This window comes from Elgaria multicarinata, chromosome 5 (assembly GCF_023053635.1).
Source record: "Elgaria multicarinata webbii isolate HBS135686 ecotype San Diego chromosome 5, rElgMul1.1.pri, whole genome shotgun sequence".
Lineage (NCBI taxonomy): Eukaryota > Metazoa > Chordata > Lepidosauria > Squamata > Anguidae > Elgaria > Elgaria multicarinata.
In genome coordinates, this window is record NC_086175.1 from 138383140 (window position 1) to 138402210 (window position 19071).

The following is a 19071-nucleotide window of genomic DNA, read 5'->3' on the forward strand; positions in this document are numbered from 1 at the left end:
GATAGCACCGGGAGGATTGAAGGTGGGCGGGGAAAGGGGCGGGGGTTATGTCAATCAAATGCCGGGTTGACTATTAGTCCACTCACGCCAGCCCCAACCACTCCACAATTGTGTAGGAACATGTTGTGTGGGGAGTATCCCCTCTAGAATCAACCCTGGAGTTGACTATTAACCCACCATTGACTATTGTGTTGTCCGAACGCAGCCATGTTCTCACAGACAAATCTACTTTACAGGCTTGTTATGAGATAAAATGGGAGAGAACCACGTATGCCATTCCAAGCTCCTTGTAACACGAACACCCACGCCCACACAACACAAACCCAGCCGCTTTGCTTTACAGCATGAGTCAAAGCAACAGAGGACCAGTAGTCCTCACCTGGATGTAAGCCTACCTCTTCTACGTGTTCAGAGGAGGGCAACCAGGATGATCAGGGGTCTGGAAAGAAAGCCCTATGAAGAGAGACTGAAAGAACTGGGCCTGTTTAGCCTGGAGAAGAGGAGATGGAGGGGAGACATGAGAGCACTCTTCAAATACTTAAAAGGTTGTCACACAGAGGAGGGCCAGGATCTCTTCTCGATCCTCCCAGAGTGCAGGACACGGAATAACGGGCTCAAGTTAAAGGAAGCCAGATTCCGGCTGGACATCAGGAAAAACTTCCTGACTGTTAGAGCAGTACGACAATGGAACCAGTTACCTAGGGAGGTTGTGGGCTCTCCCACACTAGGAGAGCCCACAAGCATTGAGCAGGGGGTTGGACTCGATGGCCTTGTAGGCCCCTTCCAACTCTGCTATTCTATGATTCTATAAGAGGCAGCTGGACAACCATCTGTCAGGGATGCTTTAGGGTGGATTCCTGCATTGAGCAGGGGGTTGGACTCGATGGCCTTGTAGGCCCCTTCCAACTCTACTATTCTTTGATTTGCAAATTCTACATGAAGGAATGGCCAATTCTGCATGTTTTGGACATATTTAGCAAATTTGCTTCTCTGTTAACTACAAGGGAGAGACAAGTGGGTCTGTGGAGGACCTACTGTCCACCCACACATCTCAGGCCCCAGTGGTTGCCACAAGCAGGCAAGAGGTGTGCCATGAACATGACTTCCAGAGCAAAGGACTGGGGAGGACCCACCCCTGCTTGTTGCTGGGGGAGGCAATCGACTTCCCTCCGCCAACCTAACCTGTGGGGAAATTCCTTCCCAGTCATAGAATCATAGAATAGCAGAGTTGGAAGGGGCCTACAAGGCCATCGAGTCCAACCCCTGCTCAATGCAGGAATCCACCCTACAGCATCCCTGACAGATGGTTGTCCAGCTGCCTCTTGAAGGCCTCTAGCGTGGGAGAGCCCACCACCACCCTAGGAAACTGGTTCCATTTTCGTACTGCTCTAACAGTCACAAATATGAGAAGCAAATGTCCATTGCCTTATCACACAGATAAATCAACCTGATGTTGTCCACCATGTTATCACACAGAAAACCTCACAGGGCACATCTACATGAAACCCAACGTCCCGTTCCTTGACAGTGCCAGTTTCTGATTCCTCAACAGGAGTGGTGGTGAAACATCACAGGGAAGAGGGAGGGATTCTTCCCATTCCCTATGGCCGTTCTAAGGCACCTTTCTCAAGTGTCTGTGCAAAAGAAGTTGCTTTCAGAACCCGTGCTGGGAGCGCCAACTGTGATGTGGAATCTTGCCAGGAACTCTAGGTGCAGGAAGGCAAATGACAACCTCAAGTCGTTGCCTCCCCCAACCTGGTGCCCCCCATAGGCGTTGGACTGCAACTCCCAGAATTCCCAGGCTGAGAATTCTGGGAGTTGCAGTCCAATGCCTCTGGAGGGCACCAGGTTGGGGGAGGCTTGCCTATTGTCTCCCCACTTGCTTTTGCTGCAAATGAAATCATTGACAACGGCTGACAAATCTGTTCTCCTTCCGCTGAGCGTAATGAGGTTGATTCTCAGCCCTGCGAGCTACTGTTGCTCCCTGAAATAAATAAGAAATGCAGAGCACTTTGGGATGCCAAAAAAGTGCTAAAACTGATAAATAATCATAATAATAAAGGTATTCCTATTCCGCTTCTTCCTTGTTCTCAATCCTCCGGCTCTAATTCGATTAGCGGCCAAAACCTCGAGGCAAACTCAATCAATGGGCTGAGGCTGTGCATGCTTATCAGAGTTATATATATGCTCACTGGCGATCAATCGATCAATCCACACTCAAAAGCCTGTTTGCACCCGTAGTTTCTTGTGCGAAAGCTGGCAGCCTTCCCCAGGCTGTTCCCAGCAAGGCCTTCCAGTTCTGAGTATCTTTGCCTGTAGGATAGGAAGAAGTAGCCATCACACCATCGTGCCGCCCCCAGGTTGTTTGAGCCAAGTTACTGCAAAGTCACTTTCCTGGCTACTGTCTCCTGCCTCCTCTCCATCTTTACACAACATTCAGGGCTATTTTTGCAACATTAAAATCTGCTTAAGTGCAGCCCACAAACCTACATGACGAAGGACGTCTTTGGGAAATGCAGGAAATTACCTCTGCAGGGCTGGCCTGAGGCTAGGGATGCGCAAATGAGCACGGTTTTGAGCGTCATCGCATGGGGGGAAATCACGTTTGCTTACCGTCGCTTCTCCGCCCATGCTTTTGTCTCTCATTGCTTCCTCTTTTGGAAGAGGAAGTAAACAACGTGCGCATGGCCCATTCAATGGGCCGTTTTGATCTCGCTGCTTCTCCTGCACATAGCCAGAGATAGCAGCAACTTCCATCTTTAAAAATAAGTCGGACTTACTGGGGGAAGGGGGTTTGTTTGTGGCTCAGAGAAGGCTAGAAGGGGGCGGGAGGCAGACGACGTCATGAGAGGGACCCGCGAAAATCTGTGAGTGCCCAGTAAAAAGCCTGCAATAAAACACTCGTCTGTCAGGGATGCTTTCGGGTGGATCCTTGCATTGAGCTGGGGGTTGGACTCGATGGCCTTGGAGGCCCCTTCCAACTCTGCGATACTATGATTCTGTGATGGAGCTCTCTGAAGTTCTCCGGATTCCATCAAGTCCGTATCACAGAATAGCAGAGTTGGAAGGGACCCACAAGGCCATCCAGTCCAACCCCCTGCTCAATGCAGGAATCCACCCTAAAGCATCCCCGACAGAGGGTTGTCCAGCTGCCTCTTGAAGGCCTCTAGTGTGGGAGAGCCCACAACCTCACCAGGCAACTGATTCCATTGTCGTACTGCTCTAACAGTCAGGAAGTTTTTCCTGATGTCCAGCTGGAATCAGATCGGAAGTTCCCTGTCCATGGCTAATTTTGTGCCCATTTCCCCGAATGTACACATCCGTCGTGTGCATCTTTGAAATGTACGCAGTCTCCTCCCATTGATTAAAGAGCATTTGTGTATATTTTACAAGAGCGTGCCTTTTTTCATGGGCATCGTTCAAACGTAGGCGTGGTGTCGGACGCGTTTTGTGTGGTTACACTGCAAGCTCAGAAATATATGGACTTCGACGTCAGGCGGCCTCTGAGTTCGTGTTTGGCCCGGGAAGGTGCAAACTGGGTAAATCCTGATCAAAACCAAACCGAAACGAATTTCTCCGACACCCCTACTGTAGGCAAGGGGGCAAAATGGTGCCCGCCTTCTCTGCAATCCCACACGCAGAAGCCAACTGGCCTTGGAGCTGAACCTTAATTCAGTGCTGGTGATGAGACTGCGACCCCCACCAGAGAAGGGCAGGAGAGCTGGTGCAGGTGTGCTGGCCCGGCCGAACGGCACCCACAGCTCTTGCCTTCCAGCCCATACATTCCCCTGGCACCCACTGCCTCAGGCAGCCTCTTCTCTCTGCCTAATGGTATGCTGAGGCTTAGGGCAGGCCCTCTCAAAGGACAATGAAGGAGAAACCACCGCTGTAACGAACAGCATGGCTGCAGCCATGCTCCAACAGAGAGGCTAAGGGGCACGGCCGAATGGGTAGGCCGTTCTCCCGCGCAAGCCCCAACGAAACGAATTGTGCTCTTGCACATCTCCCGTTCCTTTCAATGGGGCTTGTGCAGAGATCACTTGTTGGACTGACTCGCGAATGTCCAAAATGCACAGAAAGGGAGGGAGAGAGAGAGAGAGAGAGAGAGAGAGAGAGAGAGAGAGAGAGAGAGAGAGAGAGATCGTTTGATGTACACTTTACATTTATTGCAATAAATTAAGAGATCTGGGTGGTGCCAATGTGGCTGGGACGAAACCCTATACCTTTTATCAACCAATTCATAACCAAAAGGGCTGCTTGAGCCACGGACCCACGTCCAACACGTTCTGCAGTGTCGTGTTTGCGACTGGGGGGCAGGAGGACAAAGGCAGGCACAGCAGTTCGGAAGAAACGAGCAAGCTCATCCTTTCCTTCCCCTGAGGGAACAACAAAAGCTCCCCAGTCCTCCTCCCTAGCGGCAGGCTCAACCCTCCTGCTGGTTTCCTGCAGGGCCATCCCGGCCCAACGATGCTTCACCTGTGCTGTGAGCCACAGGGAACTCTGGGCCTCCTCGGGAGAGGCCCGGGCCTCCCGCATCACTAGCGACACGCGACTTGTCCAAGTCTCATGATTGTTTTTATTACTGACCACATTCTGCAACTCTGCAGTGGGCGCCCCACGGGTGGCGGGCAGCCCACGGCAACTATGATGCCTACAAGGGAAAGGACATCTGATCGGGCGTCAGGGGGGCCTGAATGTCCAGCTTGCGGCTTTTGCTGTCCTCCACGATCTCCAGCCTCAGCGTCGGACCTTTCTTCTGGCCCTCCTGGGCCACGGAGCTGCCTTTGGCTTTCAGGAGCTGCTTGTCGGAGTCGTCCACCGTGATCCGCAAGGTGCACCCGCGTGGCAGGAGGTCTTGCTCGTAGGCAGCAGCCAGCTGGTTGACAACCCGGCGCTCAACCTGCGGGTCGGGCAGAAGAAAAACCCCACAGAAATCACGCCTTTATCTATTTATTGCATTGCTATACCACCCAACGGCTGAAGTTCTCTGGGCAGGTCACAAAAATGAAAACCTTCTCATCCCTGCTGCGTGAGTTGTGGAAGGCTGAGACACAGAAAGGCGTAACTTCTGCACATTCAAGAGAGACAATCGTTCCAGCTGTAAACAGAGAACTCATCAGATAGTGAGTTAAATGTTAATAGCTGCAGGCCTTCCTTTGGTACAATCAGAAAAGAAGGTTTAGGGCAGGACCCAAAAGCGGCCTTCCACACATGGCCACCCCCAGCACATGTAGGGCCGGCTGTGCGTGCATGGGAACTGGCTGCGCGTGGAAGGGCCCTGTTGGATCTCGGCCTTGGGAGCGTTGTGATGATGGGGGGGGAAACAGCAAATTATAAATTGTAACGGGAAGGAAGAATGAACTCCATCCAGACTTTCCAAACAAACTGAACACCATTTGTTCATTACTGGACTAGAATCATAGACTAGTAGAGTTGGAAGGGGCTTCTAAGGCCATCTAGTCCAACCCCCTGCTCAATGCAGGAATCCACCCTAAAGCATCCCTGACAGGTGGTTGTCCAGCTGCCTCTTGAAGGCCTCGAGTGTGGGAGAGCCCACAACCTCCCTAGGTAACTGATTCCATTGTCGTACTGCTCTAACAGTCAGGAAGTTTTTCCTGATGTCCAACTGGAATTTGGCTTCCTTTAACTTGAGCCCGTTATTCCGTGTCCTGCACTCTGGGAGGATCGAGAAGAGATCCTGGCCCTCCTCTGTGTGACAACCTTTTAAGTATTTGAAGACTGCTATTATGTCTCCCCTCCATCTTCTCTTCTCCAGGCTAAACATGCCCAGTTCTTTCAATCTCTCTTCATAGGGCTTTGTTTCCAGACCCCTGATCTTCCTGGTTGCCCTCCTCTGAACCCGCTCCAGCTTGTCTGCATCCTTCTTGAAGTGTGTAAGATTAACCCTTTCACAGAATCCTAGAATAGCAGAGTTGGAAGGGGACTCTAAGGCCATCGAGTCCAACCCCCTGCTCAATGCAGGAATCCACCTTAAAGCATCTCTGACAGATGGTTGTCCAGCTGCCTCTTGAATGCCTCTAGTGTGGGAGAGCCCACAACCTCCCTAGGTAACTGGTTCCATTGTCGTACTGCTCTAACAGTCAGGAAGTTTTTCCTGATGTCCAGCTGGAATCTGGCTTCCTTTAACTTGAGCCCGTTATTCCGTGTCCTGCACTCTAGGAGGATCGAGAAGAGATCCTGGCCCTCCTCTGTGTGACAACGTTTTAAGTATTTGAAGAGTGCTATTATGTCTCTCCTCCATCTTCTCTTCTCCAGGCTAAACATGCCCAGTTCTTTCAGTCTCTCTTCATGGGGTTTCGTAGGTTCTGGCTGGGTGATTTAGTAACTATAGAAGCTGGGAGGCTCGTGCAGCAGTTTAAGTGGACTTTAACGGGAGATCTTATTTTTTGCTTCTTCGTTTAATGCCACCGACCCTGTGTCCTTGGGATAGGGTTGGGCTATGAACTGAAGGGTGGCAGGGATTACCTTCCTTTGCAGTTTTTTAAAAAACTGTGTATATTTAGTGCAGAAGATGCCTCTCTCTGTCTCCCTCTCTCTCCATGGCACACACACACACACACACGTGAAGGGATGTTACCTGTGCGTAATCCATTTTCTCTTTCGCTGTTGCCTGTGTACAGAACCTCCACGCCACCTGGCCACCGTGCAGTGTGGACTCGTGAAGGCTGGTCTGTGTGTTTTGGATGGGTGGATGAGGTCTTGCGGCAGAAGGCCAGACTGCCACATCACTACTAACTCAATCCACGCATGGAGGGAAGCCAGAGCCAGCACACTGTGCCTCCCCCTGGCACACCGCCCTCTCCTTGCCCCTTACCTCGTGCTTAATGGACCGGGCACCATAGTGCAGGTTGTAGCCGTCTGCCAGCACGTCCATCACCTCCCTGTCCCACAATAGAGTGATGTTGTGCCTCACCTTGGCCTGCAGGGGGAGAAAGAAACAGCGAGTTCTTGAATCCACCAACCTTCTGCTCTCTGAAGCAGCAAGTTTTCACTTGTGTGTGTGTGTGTGTGTGTGTGTGTGTGAGACTGTGTGTAGGGGGGAGGCAAGGGACTTTCGGAGCTGGACACACTCACATACACACACACACCCTCTGCAGAAAGCTCCTCTGACGTCCTCTTCCCTCCATCACGATCCTGGTGGAATGAGGGCCCCCTCTTAACAGTACTACCCCACTCCAAAAGCACATGGCAAGAGACATGGGTTTTTTGTTTTATTTTGTTTTGGAGGAGAAGGTACAGTCCTGTAACTTCCTTCCCCAGGTAAACAGCCTCTTCATTACACCAGTCTTAAAATCTCTTCACTGGCTGCCAATTAGTTTCCAGGCGAAGTATAAAGTGTTGGTTATCACCTTGAAAGCCCTACATGGTTTGGGTCCAGGCTACCTGCGGGATCGCCTCCTCCCATACAATCCGCCCCACACACTCAGGTCCTCTGGAAAGAATCTACTCCAGCCAACAACAAAAAAGAGGCTGACAACTGTTACCCAGAGGACCTTTTCTTCTGCCGCTCCCAGACTGTGGAATGGCTTGCCGGGAGAGATTCCTCAACTTAACAGTCTTCCAGAATTTAAGAAAGCCATAAAGTCTGATCTCTTCCGGCAGGCCTACCCAGCTGAATTTTAAGATGCCCTTTTTAATTGTGTGCTGCTTTTAATGATGTATTAGTTTTAAACGTTTGAATTAGTTGTATGTATTTTATGGTGTTTTTGTGTTGTATCCTGCCTCGATCCAGAGGGAGAGGTGGGTAACAAATATATTATTATTATTATTATTATTATTATTATTATTATTATTATTATTATTATTATTATTATTCAAAGCTGCCCAAACTCTGTATGTTAAAAGAGGGGAGACGGTTCACGAGAAGCTGCTTCATACAAATATCTGAAGCTGCCTTACGTCGGTCCCCTGGTCCCCTAGCTCAGCACTGTGGATCACCGGCCTCCCCTGTCCAGGGGTGTTGGACTGCAACTCCCATCACCTGGGGCTGATGAGCATTGTAGTTCAACACATCTGGAGGGCACCAGCTTGGGGAAGGCTAGCTTGCGTGGACTGCCAGTGGCTCTCCAGGTTCCCGGAAAGTCGCTTCCCTCAGTCCTACCTGGTGATGCTGGTGGGTATCGAACCTGGGACCGTCTGCATGCCAAGCGGGGGCTCTGCCCACTGGGCGACAGCACCGCCCGTTCTGAGGGATGCATGGAGAAGCGATGGGCAAGAGCGAGGAAAAACACACCAAGAGGCCCTGGGAGAGGGGAGGGCAGCTGGGCAGGGCACAGAACGCGCCCCCCCCCTCCTCCGGGTGCTGGCATCGCCTGCCGAAAGCTGACGGAATATTTTCAAACGTGCCCTTGTGACCATGAGGTCTAGAAGGCTGTTTTGGCTTTTATCCTAAATTGAAAGCTAAGAGTCTCAGGACGACACCAAATTCAGGGCAAAGATGCGTGAAAGACTAATCAGCCGTGACCTTCATTAACACGGTAGAGTTGCATTCTATCTCTATACTTTTCTCTAATATTCTAATTTCCCTGATTCATAGAATCATAGATCATAGAATCATAGAATAGCAGAGTTGGAAGGGGCCTACAAGGCCATCGAGTCCAACCCCCTGCTCAAGGCAGGAATCCACCCTAAAGCATCCCCGACAGATGGCTGTCCAGCTGCCTCTTGAAGGCCTCTAGTGTGGGAGAGCCCACCACCTCCCTAGGTCACTGATTCCTCTAACAGTCAGGAAGTTTTTCCTGATGTCCACCTGGAATTGGGCTTCCTTTAACTTGAGCCCATTATTCCGTGTCCTGCACTGTGGGAGGATCGAGAAGAGATCCTGGCCCTCCTCTGTGTGACAACCTTTTAAGTATTTGAAGAGTGCTCTCAGGTCTCCCCTCAACTTTGTTAATTTTCAAGAGTAGATTTTTAAATGTATTTTAACAATAAGGAGTATTTTAAAATAATATTGAGGAAGCAAAGAATTACATGGGGGGAGGGGGTTGGGGGCTTGGCTCTTACCCTCTTGGCCCAGAAGCTCAGCTCCTTGTTGACAAGCTGGATGAGCTCCGAGTGACAGAAGGGGAGGAAATAGACGATTTCGTTGATCCTTCCTAGGAACTCGTCTCTTCGAAAGTGAGCCTGCGGAAGAGAAAGGGCAGAGGAGCGGAGTTGGCAGGGACTACACAAAACCAACCGTTTAAAAAAATATATCACAGTTGACGGAGGGTAAAATTGGCCTGGGGCCCGTGCAAGTGGACAGAGACGAGCAGAAAGAACAGGAGGAGTTTTATCGTCTGGTTGTTCTTTAGATTCATGGGTAGTTCTCCCTTCCTGTAGCTCAGAGTGACTTTTTTGTGGGGGGGCCCTGTGTCATCCAAGTCATAGAATCATAGAAGAGTAGAGCTGGAAGGGGCCTACAAGGCCATCGAGTCCAACCCCCTGCTCAATGCAGGAATCCACCCTAAAGCATCCCTGACAGATGCTTGTCCAGCTGCCTCTTGAAGGCCTCTAGTGTGGGAGAGGCCACAACCTCCCTAGGTAACTGATTCCATTGTCGTACTGCTCTAACAGTCAGGAAGTTAGAGCCAGCCAGAATCTGGCTTCCTGTACCCCTTATCCCGTGTCCTGCACTCTGGGAGGATCGAGAAGAGAGCCTGGCCCTCCTCTGTGTGACCAGCTTTCAAGTATCTGAAGAGTGCTCTCAAGTCTCCCCTCAATCTCCTCTTCTCCAGGCTAAACCTGCCCAGTTCTTTGAGTCTCTCCTCATAGGGCTTTGATCAGGGACCCACCTGCTTAGCTTCGACAGCTTTTCCCAGCTGGCCCAGTCTGAGTGCTCCACAGGCATCTCTGACCCGAGAGGAGAGCCAGCGATGCCAGCAGTGGGGCCCTTGTCGTTTTGGGGACGCTGCGGAGGTGTCCTGTAGGCTCGCTTGGGACAAAGGCCCTTGCTATACTGGGTTCCCCCCCCCCGGGTTCCCTTGTGTCATCCCTGTTCCCTTGTGTCAGCTACACTGGATTCAGAGGATACTTTTTTTAAAAAAAATGGCGGGGTGCGATGGGAACGACATCCCTCTTCCCTTCCGGGATGTCGCGCTTCTGTATACACACCCAGGGATGATCCCGGAAGCAGGTAAGTCCGGGATTGTCCCCCCTTCCTCCCTCCCCGAAGGCCCTTAGGTGTAGAAAGGGCCGAAGTCTGAGAAGCCCTGGTAGCCAGTTCAGGCTGGAGCCCCACTCCTGATCCGTCCATGCCAGCGCCCTGCACCACGCAGGGTGACTAAAACAAACGCCGACGCTTTAGGGAGCTCCCATTTCAGGAAGCCAAGGAAGTCAAAAGGAGGGGGTCAACGATAAACAGAGCCATCTGCACCTTCAAGATGGGGCGGATAACGTTCTCCTTGAACTGCTTGGAGATGGTGATCTTGTCTGTCATCTGGACGTCATCTGGAAGACAAGGCAGAGGCCGGTTCAGTGCGCAGCGGGTCACGGGAAGCAAAGCCCAAACAAGACCCTTTGCAGGGACAACAGGCTCTGGCGCTGCCCTGGAGCAAAGTAAGAGGGAAGGCCCCCTCCCCCCCCCCCGGTCCAGGCTCCCTCTCTCTCTTCCTCGCTGCTGCTTCTTTCCTCCTGCCCCACTTTTTCTTTTTTCAGTCACGGGGCAGAGCGCCGCTCCTTCTCGCACCGCTACATAAAACAATTTCAGGTTAACAGGGCTGGGATGGGGCCTTCTTCGTCCAAGAGCCCAGACAGCAGCTGCCAGTCAAGACGGGACCAGATGGACCCACATTCCGACTTGGCAGAAGGCAGGTTCATATTTCCATACAACCACAGTGGAGTCAGTTGGGCTTTGTTTCCAGACCCCTGATCATCCTGGTTGCCCTCCTCTGAACATGCTCCAGCTTGTCTGCGTCCTTTTTGAATTGTGGAGCCCAGAACTTGACGCAATACTCTAGATGAGGCCTAACCAGGGCCGAATAGAGGGGAACCAGGACCTCACGTGATTTGGAAGCTATACTTCTATTAATGCATCTCACAATAGCATTTGATATTTTTGCAGCCACATCACACTGTTGGCTCATAAAATCATAGAATAGCAGAGTTGGAAGGGGCCTACAAGGCCATCGAGTCCAACCCCCTGCTCAATGCAGGAATCCACCCTAAAGCATCTCTGACAGATGGTTGTCCAGCTGCTGCTTGAAGGCCTCTAGGGTGGGAGAGCCCACAACCTCCCTAGGGAACTGGTTCCATTGTCGTACTGCTCTAACAGTCAGGAGGTTTTTCCTGATGTCCAGCTGGAATCTGGCTTCCTTCAACTTGAGCCCATTATTCCGCGTCCTGCACTCTGCGAGGATAGAGAAGAGATCCTGGCCCTCCTCTGGGTGACAACCTTTTAAGTATTTGAAGAGTGCTCTCATATTCAGCTTGTGATGCCTCCGAGAAGCCAGCAAGCAGGGCAGGAAGACATGAGCCCCCTCCCCTGCTTGGATGCCCCTGGGACTCGAAAGACAGGCTGTCTCCGAAGGAAGGGGGGGGGAATCCTCAGTCCCTGGGCAGCAGCTTTCCCCAGGTCTCAAAGACTCTTGCAATGAGGAGGCAGTTCTTGTCCTTAAAGGAATGAGTAGCGCGCTGGGTCCTTCTCACCGCCCTTGATAAGAGAAGGCTGTCAGTGGCTACTAGCTCTAATGGCTCTCTATTGTCTCAAGTTGCACAATCTACACCAGCCTTCCCCAAGCTGGTGTTGGACGACAACTCTGGGCATGCCCCAGCCATCACGCTGGGAGCTGTAGTCCAACACCACTGGAGAGCACCAGATGGGCAGAAGGCTTACCTAGGCCATCACCAATATCCAGGATTTCTAATGGTTCCCCCCCCCCCCCCCATGGGGGAAGGTCTCAGCCCATGCAGGAAAACACCTGGGTGGAGAATGGAGGCAGGGGAGCAGCCACACAGGGCTCTGTGATCTCTCTCCACAGACCACTGAGAGGTCCTGCCTCGGGCCTTGAGTTGCCCACACCTTCCACTCCCCTGGGTTGTGGACTACATGGCTTGGGACCGCGATACCTGACGGAACGCCGCTCCTGACATGAACTCTCCTGACCCGTACACTGCGCTCAACATCTAAGGTCCTCCTCCGAGTGCCTACTCCGAGGGAAGCTCGGAGGATGGCAACAAGGGAGGGGGCCTTTTCAGTGGTGCCCCCCCCCGACTGTGGAATGATCTCCCCGATGAGGCTTGCCTGGAGCCAACACTGTTATCTTTCAGGCGCCAGGTCAAGACTTTTCTCTTCTCCCAGGCATTTAACAGCATTTAACAACGCTAAGTTTGTTTTTTAACGGACCCCAGAACTTTTGTTTTTTAAATGGATACTGGTGTTCTTATACTGTTGTTTTTATGTTTTTAAATTTTGTATACTTTTAGTGTTTACTGTTTTAAACTTTTGTAAACCGCCCAGAGAGCTTCAGCTATGGGGCGGTATATAAATGTAACAAATAAATAAATAAATACATTTCTACACAGCTTGCGGGCTAAGGCTGCTTCGGCTTTTTCTCTAGCCACATGCTGATCCTGCCTCTCGTGAAGCAGGTTCTGAATCGTCCCCCCATCCCCCAGCTCACGGGAAGACACCCCGAGGCCTGCCGAGATGAGGCGCGCCTCCCATTTGCCCAGAAAGTGGGGGGGTGGCAGCACGGGACAGCCTAACGCTTGCTCCCAGCTGCGGAGGGTAGACGGGAGAGAAAGGCCATCGCCTCCCAGCCCTGCGTTGAAGCTTTTATAGCTGGCAACGCTGGAAAGAGAAAACTGGACTAGAGGGATCATAGAATCATAGAATAGCAGAGTTGGAAGGGGCCTACAAGGCCATCAAGTCCAACCCCCTGCTCAATGCAGGAATCCACCCTAAAGCATCCCTGACAGAGGGTTGTCCAGCTGCCTCTTGAATGCCTCTAAGGTGAGAGAGCCCACCACCTCCCTAGGTCACTGGTTCCATTGTCATACTGCTCTAACAGTCAGGAAGTTTTTCCTGATGTCCAGCCGGAATCTGGCTTCCTTTAACTTGAGCCCGTTATTCCGTGTCCAGATATTGGGTCTGTTCTGGAAAGCATCTTCTGAAGTGCCCCATGAAGCCGGGATTTGGAAGGCACAGAAGAACACGCCGGGGGGGCGGGGGGGGGGGAGTGGGGACAGCGGATGCCTGGAGCAGCCCTGCCGAGCCTGGCACCTCCCAGAGGGCTGGGGATGATGGGAGTTGAAGTCCAACACATCTGGAAGGCGCCACGGTGGGGGATGGCAGGAGCAGAGGGAAAGCAGTACCCAGTTTCTCGGCAATCCTCTTCCGGCTGAGCTCCGTGGTCTCCTGCCTCAGCTGCAAGGCGTGCTGGGCGATCTCGTCGCTGGCCACGTTGGACGTCATGATGAAGATGGCATCCTTGCAGTCGATGGTCTTCCCCTTCCCGTCCGTCAGCCGGCCCTTCAAAAGACAACACCAGTTTTAAAATCTCTTCACTGGCTGCCAATTAGTTCATTATTTATTTATTAATTACGTTTCTTTATTAATTACATTTCTATACCGCTGAATAGCTGGAGCTCTCTGGGTGGTTCACTTCTGGGCGAAGTATAAAGTGTTGGTGATCACCTTGGAAGCCCTACATGGCTTGGGACCAGGATGCCTGCGGGATCGCCTTCTCCCGAACAATCCGCCCCGCACACTCGGCTCCTCTGGGGAGAATTTACTCCAGCCAACAAAAACAAGGCAAACAGGTATTACCCAGAGGTCCTTCTCTTCTGCTGCTGCCAGACTGTGGAATAGCCTGTCAGAGGAGATTCGCCAACTTAACAGTCTATTAGCATTTAAGAAAGCTATCAAGACTGATTTCTTCCGGCAGGCCTATCCAGTGTAATTTTAGGATGTTTTAACAACGTATATTATGTTTTTAATCAGTGTTTTATGTATTTTATACTTACTGCTGTTCCCTGCCTCGATCAAAATGGTGAGGCGGTTAAGAAATACTTTTTTAAAATTATTATTATTATTATTATTATTATTATTATTATTATTATTATTATTATTATTATTATACAGCAACCAGGTGTCGTGTAGGATGAGGCCTGCCAAAACCAGAGCCAAGCCTGTGAGAACCACCTGTGCAACCCTCTCCCTCTGGAAGGAAGATCACGGGGGGCTGGTCACGGCCTAGCGCTCTCCTTGCCCCATGGCTTCTATGGGCAGGTGGTCCAGTGGCCGGACTCCACTTAAGGCATATTTATAGGTTCCTGAGGACGAGAGATGTCATCTTTAAATAAAAGCTGAGTTTATTGAGATTCTGTATATGGCAGAGGATTTGTGCCCGGACAGATTCTGCATCGCCAGGTGAAACCACAAGGACAAAGGCCCACGCTGGGCTGTACTGCTCCACCAGCCTTGGGGAGAGCCAGAGAAGGATAGTAAGAAAACTGGGGAGGATTCACGGGAGACCCAGAGGGTTGAGAAGGGGGAGAGGGCTAAGCTAGAAGGCAAGTCTTATGAACGATGCAGAAAAGGGCTGCAATACTACAAAGGAGAAGGATCTTGGAATTGTTGTAGATTGCAAGCTGAATATGAGCCAACAGTGCGATATGGCTGCAAGAAAGGCAAATGCTATTTTGGGCTGCATTAATAGAAGTATGGCTTCCACATCACGTGAAGTACTGGTTCCTCTCTATTCGGCCCTGGTTAGGCCTCATCTAGAGTATTGCGTCCAGTTCTGGGCTCCACAATTCAAGGAGGACGCAGACAAGCTGGAGTGTGTTCAGAGGAGGGCAACCAGGATGATCAGGGGTCTGGAAGCAAAGCCCTATGAAGAGAGACTGAAAGAACTGGGCAGGTTTAGCCTAGGGAAGAGAAGACTGAGGGGAGACATGAGAGCACTCTTCAAATACTTAAAAGGTTGTCACACAGAGGAGGGCCAGGATCTCTTCTCAATCCTCCCAGAGTGCAGGACACGGAATAACGGGCTCAAGTTAAAGGAAGCCAGATTCCGGCTGGACACCAGGAAAAACTTCCTGACTGTTAGAGCAGTATGACAATGGAACCAGTGACCTAGGGAGGTGGTGGGCTCTCATCCACACAGGGAAAAGAAAAGCCACTTTAGTAGACAGGCAGTGAAACTGCCCTGAGCTATAAAGAGCCATCATTGGTACAGGGGGATTGTTCTAGCTGCTCACTCAGACCCGAGATCATAACAGCTTCTCATTCAGCACATTGAACGGTGGCGGGGGGGGGGGGCACTCAGGAGCTGCACAGGAGAGCCATCGTCCCCACTCTGAACACTCGACACCTCCATCTTCCCCCACCCCCAGAACACTAAAATAAGAACCCTTCACAGATACTGATTTTGGGGTGGGGGCGTGGAAGAGACAAAACAAAAGGAAAAGCCCCCCCCTCCCCCAACCGATTGCCAGGAGCGGCCGTGCCCAGCAGAACGACACACATCCATGTCGGCTGCTTGGGATTAACATTTCGGTTATTGCTCTGTCAGGCAGGCAGTTCAGGAATTGATTTCGCATTTAGTGGCTGCCACCGTGATCTATGCAAGAAAAATGCCAGTGTTATTAATCCTTGGGAGGAAAAAGCCCTGAGACGTCCTCCCCTCCCAGGAGCAACCCAGCCAGAGAGAAGGAAGGAACACCTCCTACAGGAGTGGCTGAAGCAGACGGGGACGGCGGGCTCCCTCCGTGGGCCTGGAACGGAGGAGGAACGCAAGAGGGCCGTGAGATCCACGCAGGCTCAGCCTGCCCCAGGAGAAGGGCCACTGCTCCCTTGCCTGCTCCAGCCAGACGGTTTCTCCTTCTGCTTCCCTGAATAGCTCAGGGGGATGCAGGCATCAGACACCCAAAGGCAGAGCCCGGCACGTCGTGTCCTCCACATCAAGGAGCAAAGATCATAGAATCATAGAATAGCAGAGCTGGAAGGGGCCTAAAGGCCATCCAGTCCAACCCCCTGCTCAATGCAGGAACCCACCCTAAAGCATCCCTGACAGATGGTTGTCCAGATGCCTCTTGAAGGCCTCTAGGGTGGGAGAGCCCACAACCTCCCTAGGTAACTGATTCCATTGTCGTACTGCTCTAACAGTCAGGAAGTTTTTCCTGATGTCCAGCCGGAATCTGGCTTCCTTTAACTTGAGCCCGTTATTCCGTGTCCTGCACTCTGGGAGGATCGAGAAGAGATCCTGGCCCTCCTCTGTGTGACAACCTTTTAAGTATTTGAAGAGTGCCCTAATGTCTCCCCTCCATCTTCTCTTCTCCAGGCTAAACATGCCCAGTTCTTTCAGTCTCTCCTCATAGGGCTTTGTTTCCAGACCCCTGATCATCCTTTGTTTCCAGACCCCTGATCCTACACACAAAGGGTCTCCGTGTGATCGAGAACCCTGGAATTCCCCATCACATGGAGAGCCTCTAGATCCACAGCTGCATGAATGGAGGCAGGCTCCCCTTTCAAATGTCGCAATGCAGGCCCAGATGTTGGGGACCATGCCCAGGCTGCATGATGCAGGCCCAGCCCTGGAAGTCTGATCCCACAACCTCTCTGCCACCTGTTATATGTATACATGGAACGGGTCAATTGAATAGCCCTACCTTGAATCAGCAATCTGAGAGAGGGAGAGCGCGAGGATGTTTGTCTGAGTCATACTGGAATTGTCTGCTGAATTATTATTTATTTATACTGCCCAAGAGCCAAGGCTCACTGGGCAGTTTACAATTAAAACCATGATATGCAAACATCAAGATTTTAAAATTTAAAATATCATATATAACCAGCTAAGTTAAAATCCAGGGAAATCCTGTGTGAAAAGGTTTGTTTTCAGGAGGCGCTTAAAAGATGTTACATTTTCCGCCTCCTGAACCACAGGAGGGAGGGTATTCCAGAGGGTAGGGGCCACCAAAGAGAAGGCCCTGCCACTGGGATTCTTCATGGCGGCATTCCGTTCGTCTCGGAATGGCCAGAGGGGCCTCCTCTGAGGATCATACTTGTCATCCGGGTGCATATAAGGGAAGGCAGTCTGCTAGGTATGCTGGTCCCAAGTTGTTTAGGGCTTTGTAGGATAACAGCATAACCTTGTATGTGGCTGGCAGCTAACAGGCAGCCAGTGCAGTGCTTTTAATACAGGTTTTACGTGGACAGAGCTAGGCGTCCCTGTGAGCACCTGGAGCTGCTGCGTTCTGCACAAGCTGCAGCTTCCGAACCACACACAAGGGTAGCCCCATGCATTACAGTAGTCTAATCGTGAGGTTACCATTGCATGAATGACAGTGGCTAGAATCATAGAATCATAGAATAGCAGAGTTGGAAGGGGCCTACAAGCCCATCGAGTCCAACCCCCTGCTCAGTGCAGGAATCCACCCTAAAGCATCCTTGACAGACGGTTGTCCAGCTGCCTCTTGAAGGCCTCTAGGGTGGGAGAGCCCACAACCTCCCTAGGTCACTGGTTCCATTGTCGTACTGCTCTAACAGTCAGGAAGTTTTTCCTGATGTCCAGCTGGAATCTGGCTTCCTTTAACTTGAGCCCATTATTCCGTATCCTGCACTCTGGGAGGATGGAGAAGAGATCCTGGCCCTCCTCTGTGTGACAGCCTTTTAAGTATTTGAAGAGTGCTCTCATGTCTCCCCTCCATCTTCTCTAGGCTAGGCTATCCCTGTCCAGGAATGGGTGTAACTGGCGTACCAACTGAAGTTGTTAATGGGCGCTCTGGGCCACCGAGGCCACCTGGGTCTCCAGTGACAAAGATGGGTCCAGGAGCACCCACAAACTACGATTCAGGATTGACAATGCAGAGTGGATGTAAGAGCGAATCTCTGAAATCTCCAGCTGCATTCGAGAGGCAGCTGGACAGGCATCTGTCAGGGATGCTTGAAGGTGGATTCCTGCATGGAGCAGGGGGTTGGACTGGATGGCCTTAGAGGCACCTTCCGACTCTGCTGTTCTATGATTCTATGAAACAACCACAGGGAGCCGGGCGGTTATTGTGGTGGTGGTGTTGTTTTTAAAAAAGATCTTACTTCATCAAACAGCTGCAACATGATGGTGAGGACATCCGGGTGGGCCTTGTCCACCTCGTCGAAGAGGACCACTGCGTTGGGACACTGTTTGAGCCTCTTTGTGAGCTGCCCGCCTTCCTCGTGGCCGACGTAGCCTGGAGGGGAGCCGATAAACTTGGCAACCTGGAAAAGAAGAAGAAATGAGTTTAGATTGGGCCCTAGGGCTTTTAATGGCTTGAGGGTGAGGGTTTTATTGGAATTGTCTTAATGTGGGTTGAGGGTTTTAATGGAATTGTTTTATACGTTATTGTAAAGCGCCTCGACGCCAGAAATGGTGAGGCGGCGCTATAAAAATGCTTTAAATAAAAATAGAAATAAAAATAAAATAAAGACAGCAAAGGTCACATCAAGATGAGCACCTCCTGGCTTGGGGGAAGGTGACTGTGGCTTAAAGCAAGACTCTGCCTGCACACGGAACTGGATTCTGCATCAGATTTGCTATATAAATAAATAATAATAATAATAATAACTCACTGCTGTCGAAGAAATGTGTGAATGGGCTGTTTTATCTGTGTCCACCCTGTTTTGATGTAAGCCCTTTCTATTAGAAATTAAGTTCTATAGCAATTTGACCCAAACTGTAGCTGAAAATGTATTGAGCAACACTTGCTCAACCAACAAGAAGTGTTGACACATTAGTCAGAGTGTGAGCCTCCCAGCGAGGACAGGAAGAGTAGTAACCACAAAGGGACAGATGTCCCAGGATTGCAATACCCATCTACGTATTGTTTTCCTAGTCTTAGAATTATCTGCACTCTGCACATGCATAAATGCCTTGTCTATCATTGGTTACTGCATTGCAAAACTGTATTATGATTGGTTCATTATATGAGGAAGTTCTGTTGTTGCTTCTGGGGATGTTATCCTATAAGTATCTTAGCGTTGCCTACAACTAGTGGGCAGTCCTTCAGATCCTCTAGGGCAGCCTTCCTCAACCTAGGGCGCTCCAGATGTGTTGGACTGCATCTCCCAGAATGCCCCCAGGTTGAGGAAGG

The 19071-nt window shown here is 51.0% G+C and overlaps 1 protein-coding gene across 1 annotated transcript in view; it reads right to left on the bottom strand.

The window, feature by feature from the left end:
- Positions 1-4144: 4144 nt before the first annotated feature.
- Positions 4145-19071, bottom strand: part of CLPB (ClpB family mitochondrial disaggregase) — a 115078-nt gene continuing 100151 nt past the window's right edge. The window contains exons 11-16 of the mRNA XM_063127364.1: positions 18038-18199; positions 13315-13471; positions 10376-10449; positions 9025-9144; positions 6836-6940; positions 4145-4900 (exon numbers count right to left, since the gene is read on the bottom strand). Of these exons, the coding sequence (XP_062983434.1) occupies positions 4652-4900; positions 6836-6940; positions 9025-9144; positions 10376-10449; positions 13315-13471; positions 18038-18199 (867 nt within the window). The 3' untranslated portion in view covers positions 4145-4651. The remainder of the gene's footprint in view (positions 4901-6835; positions 6941-9024; positions 9145-10375; positions 10450-13314; positions 13472-18037; positions 18200-19071) is intronic.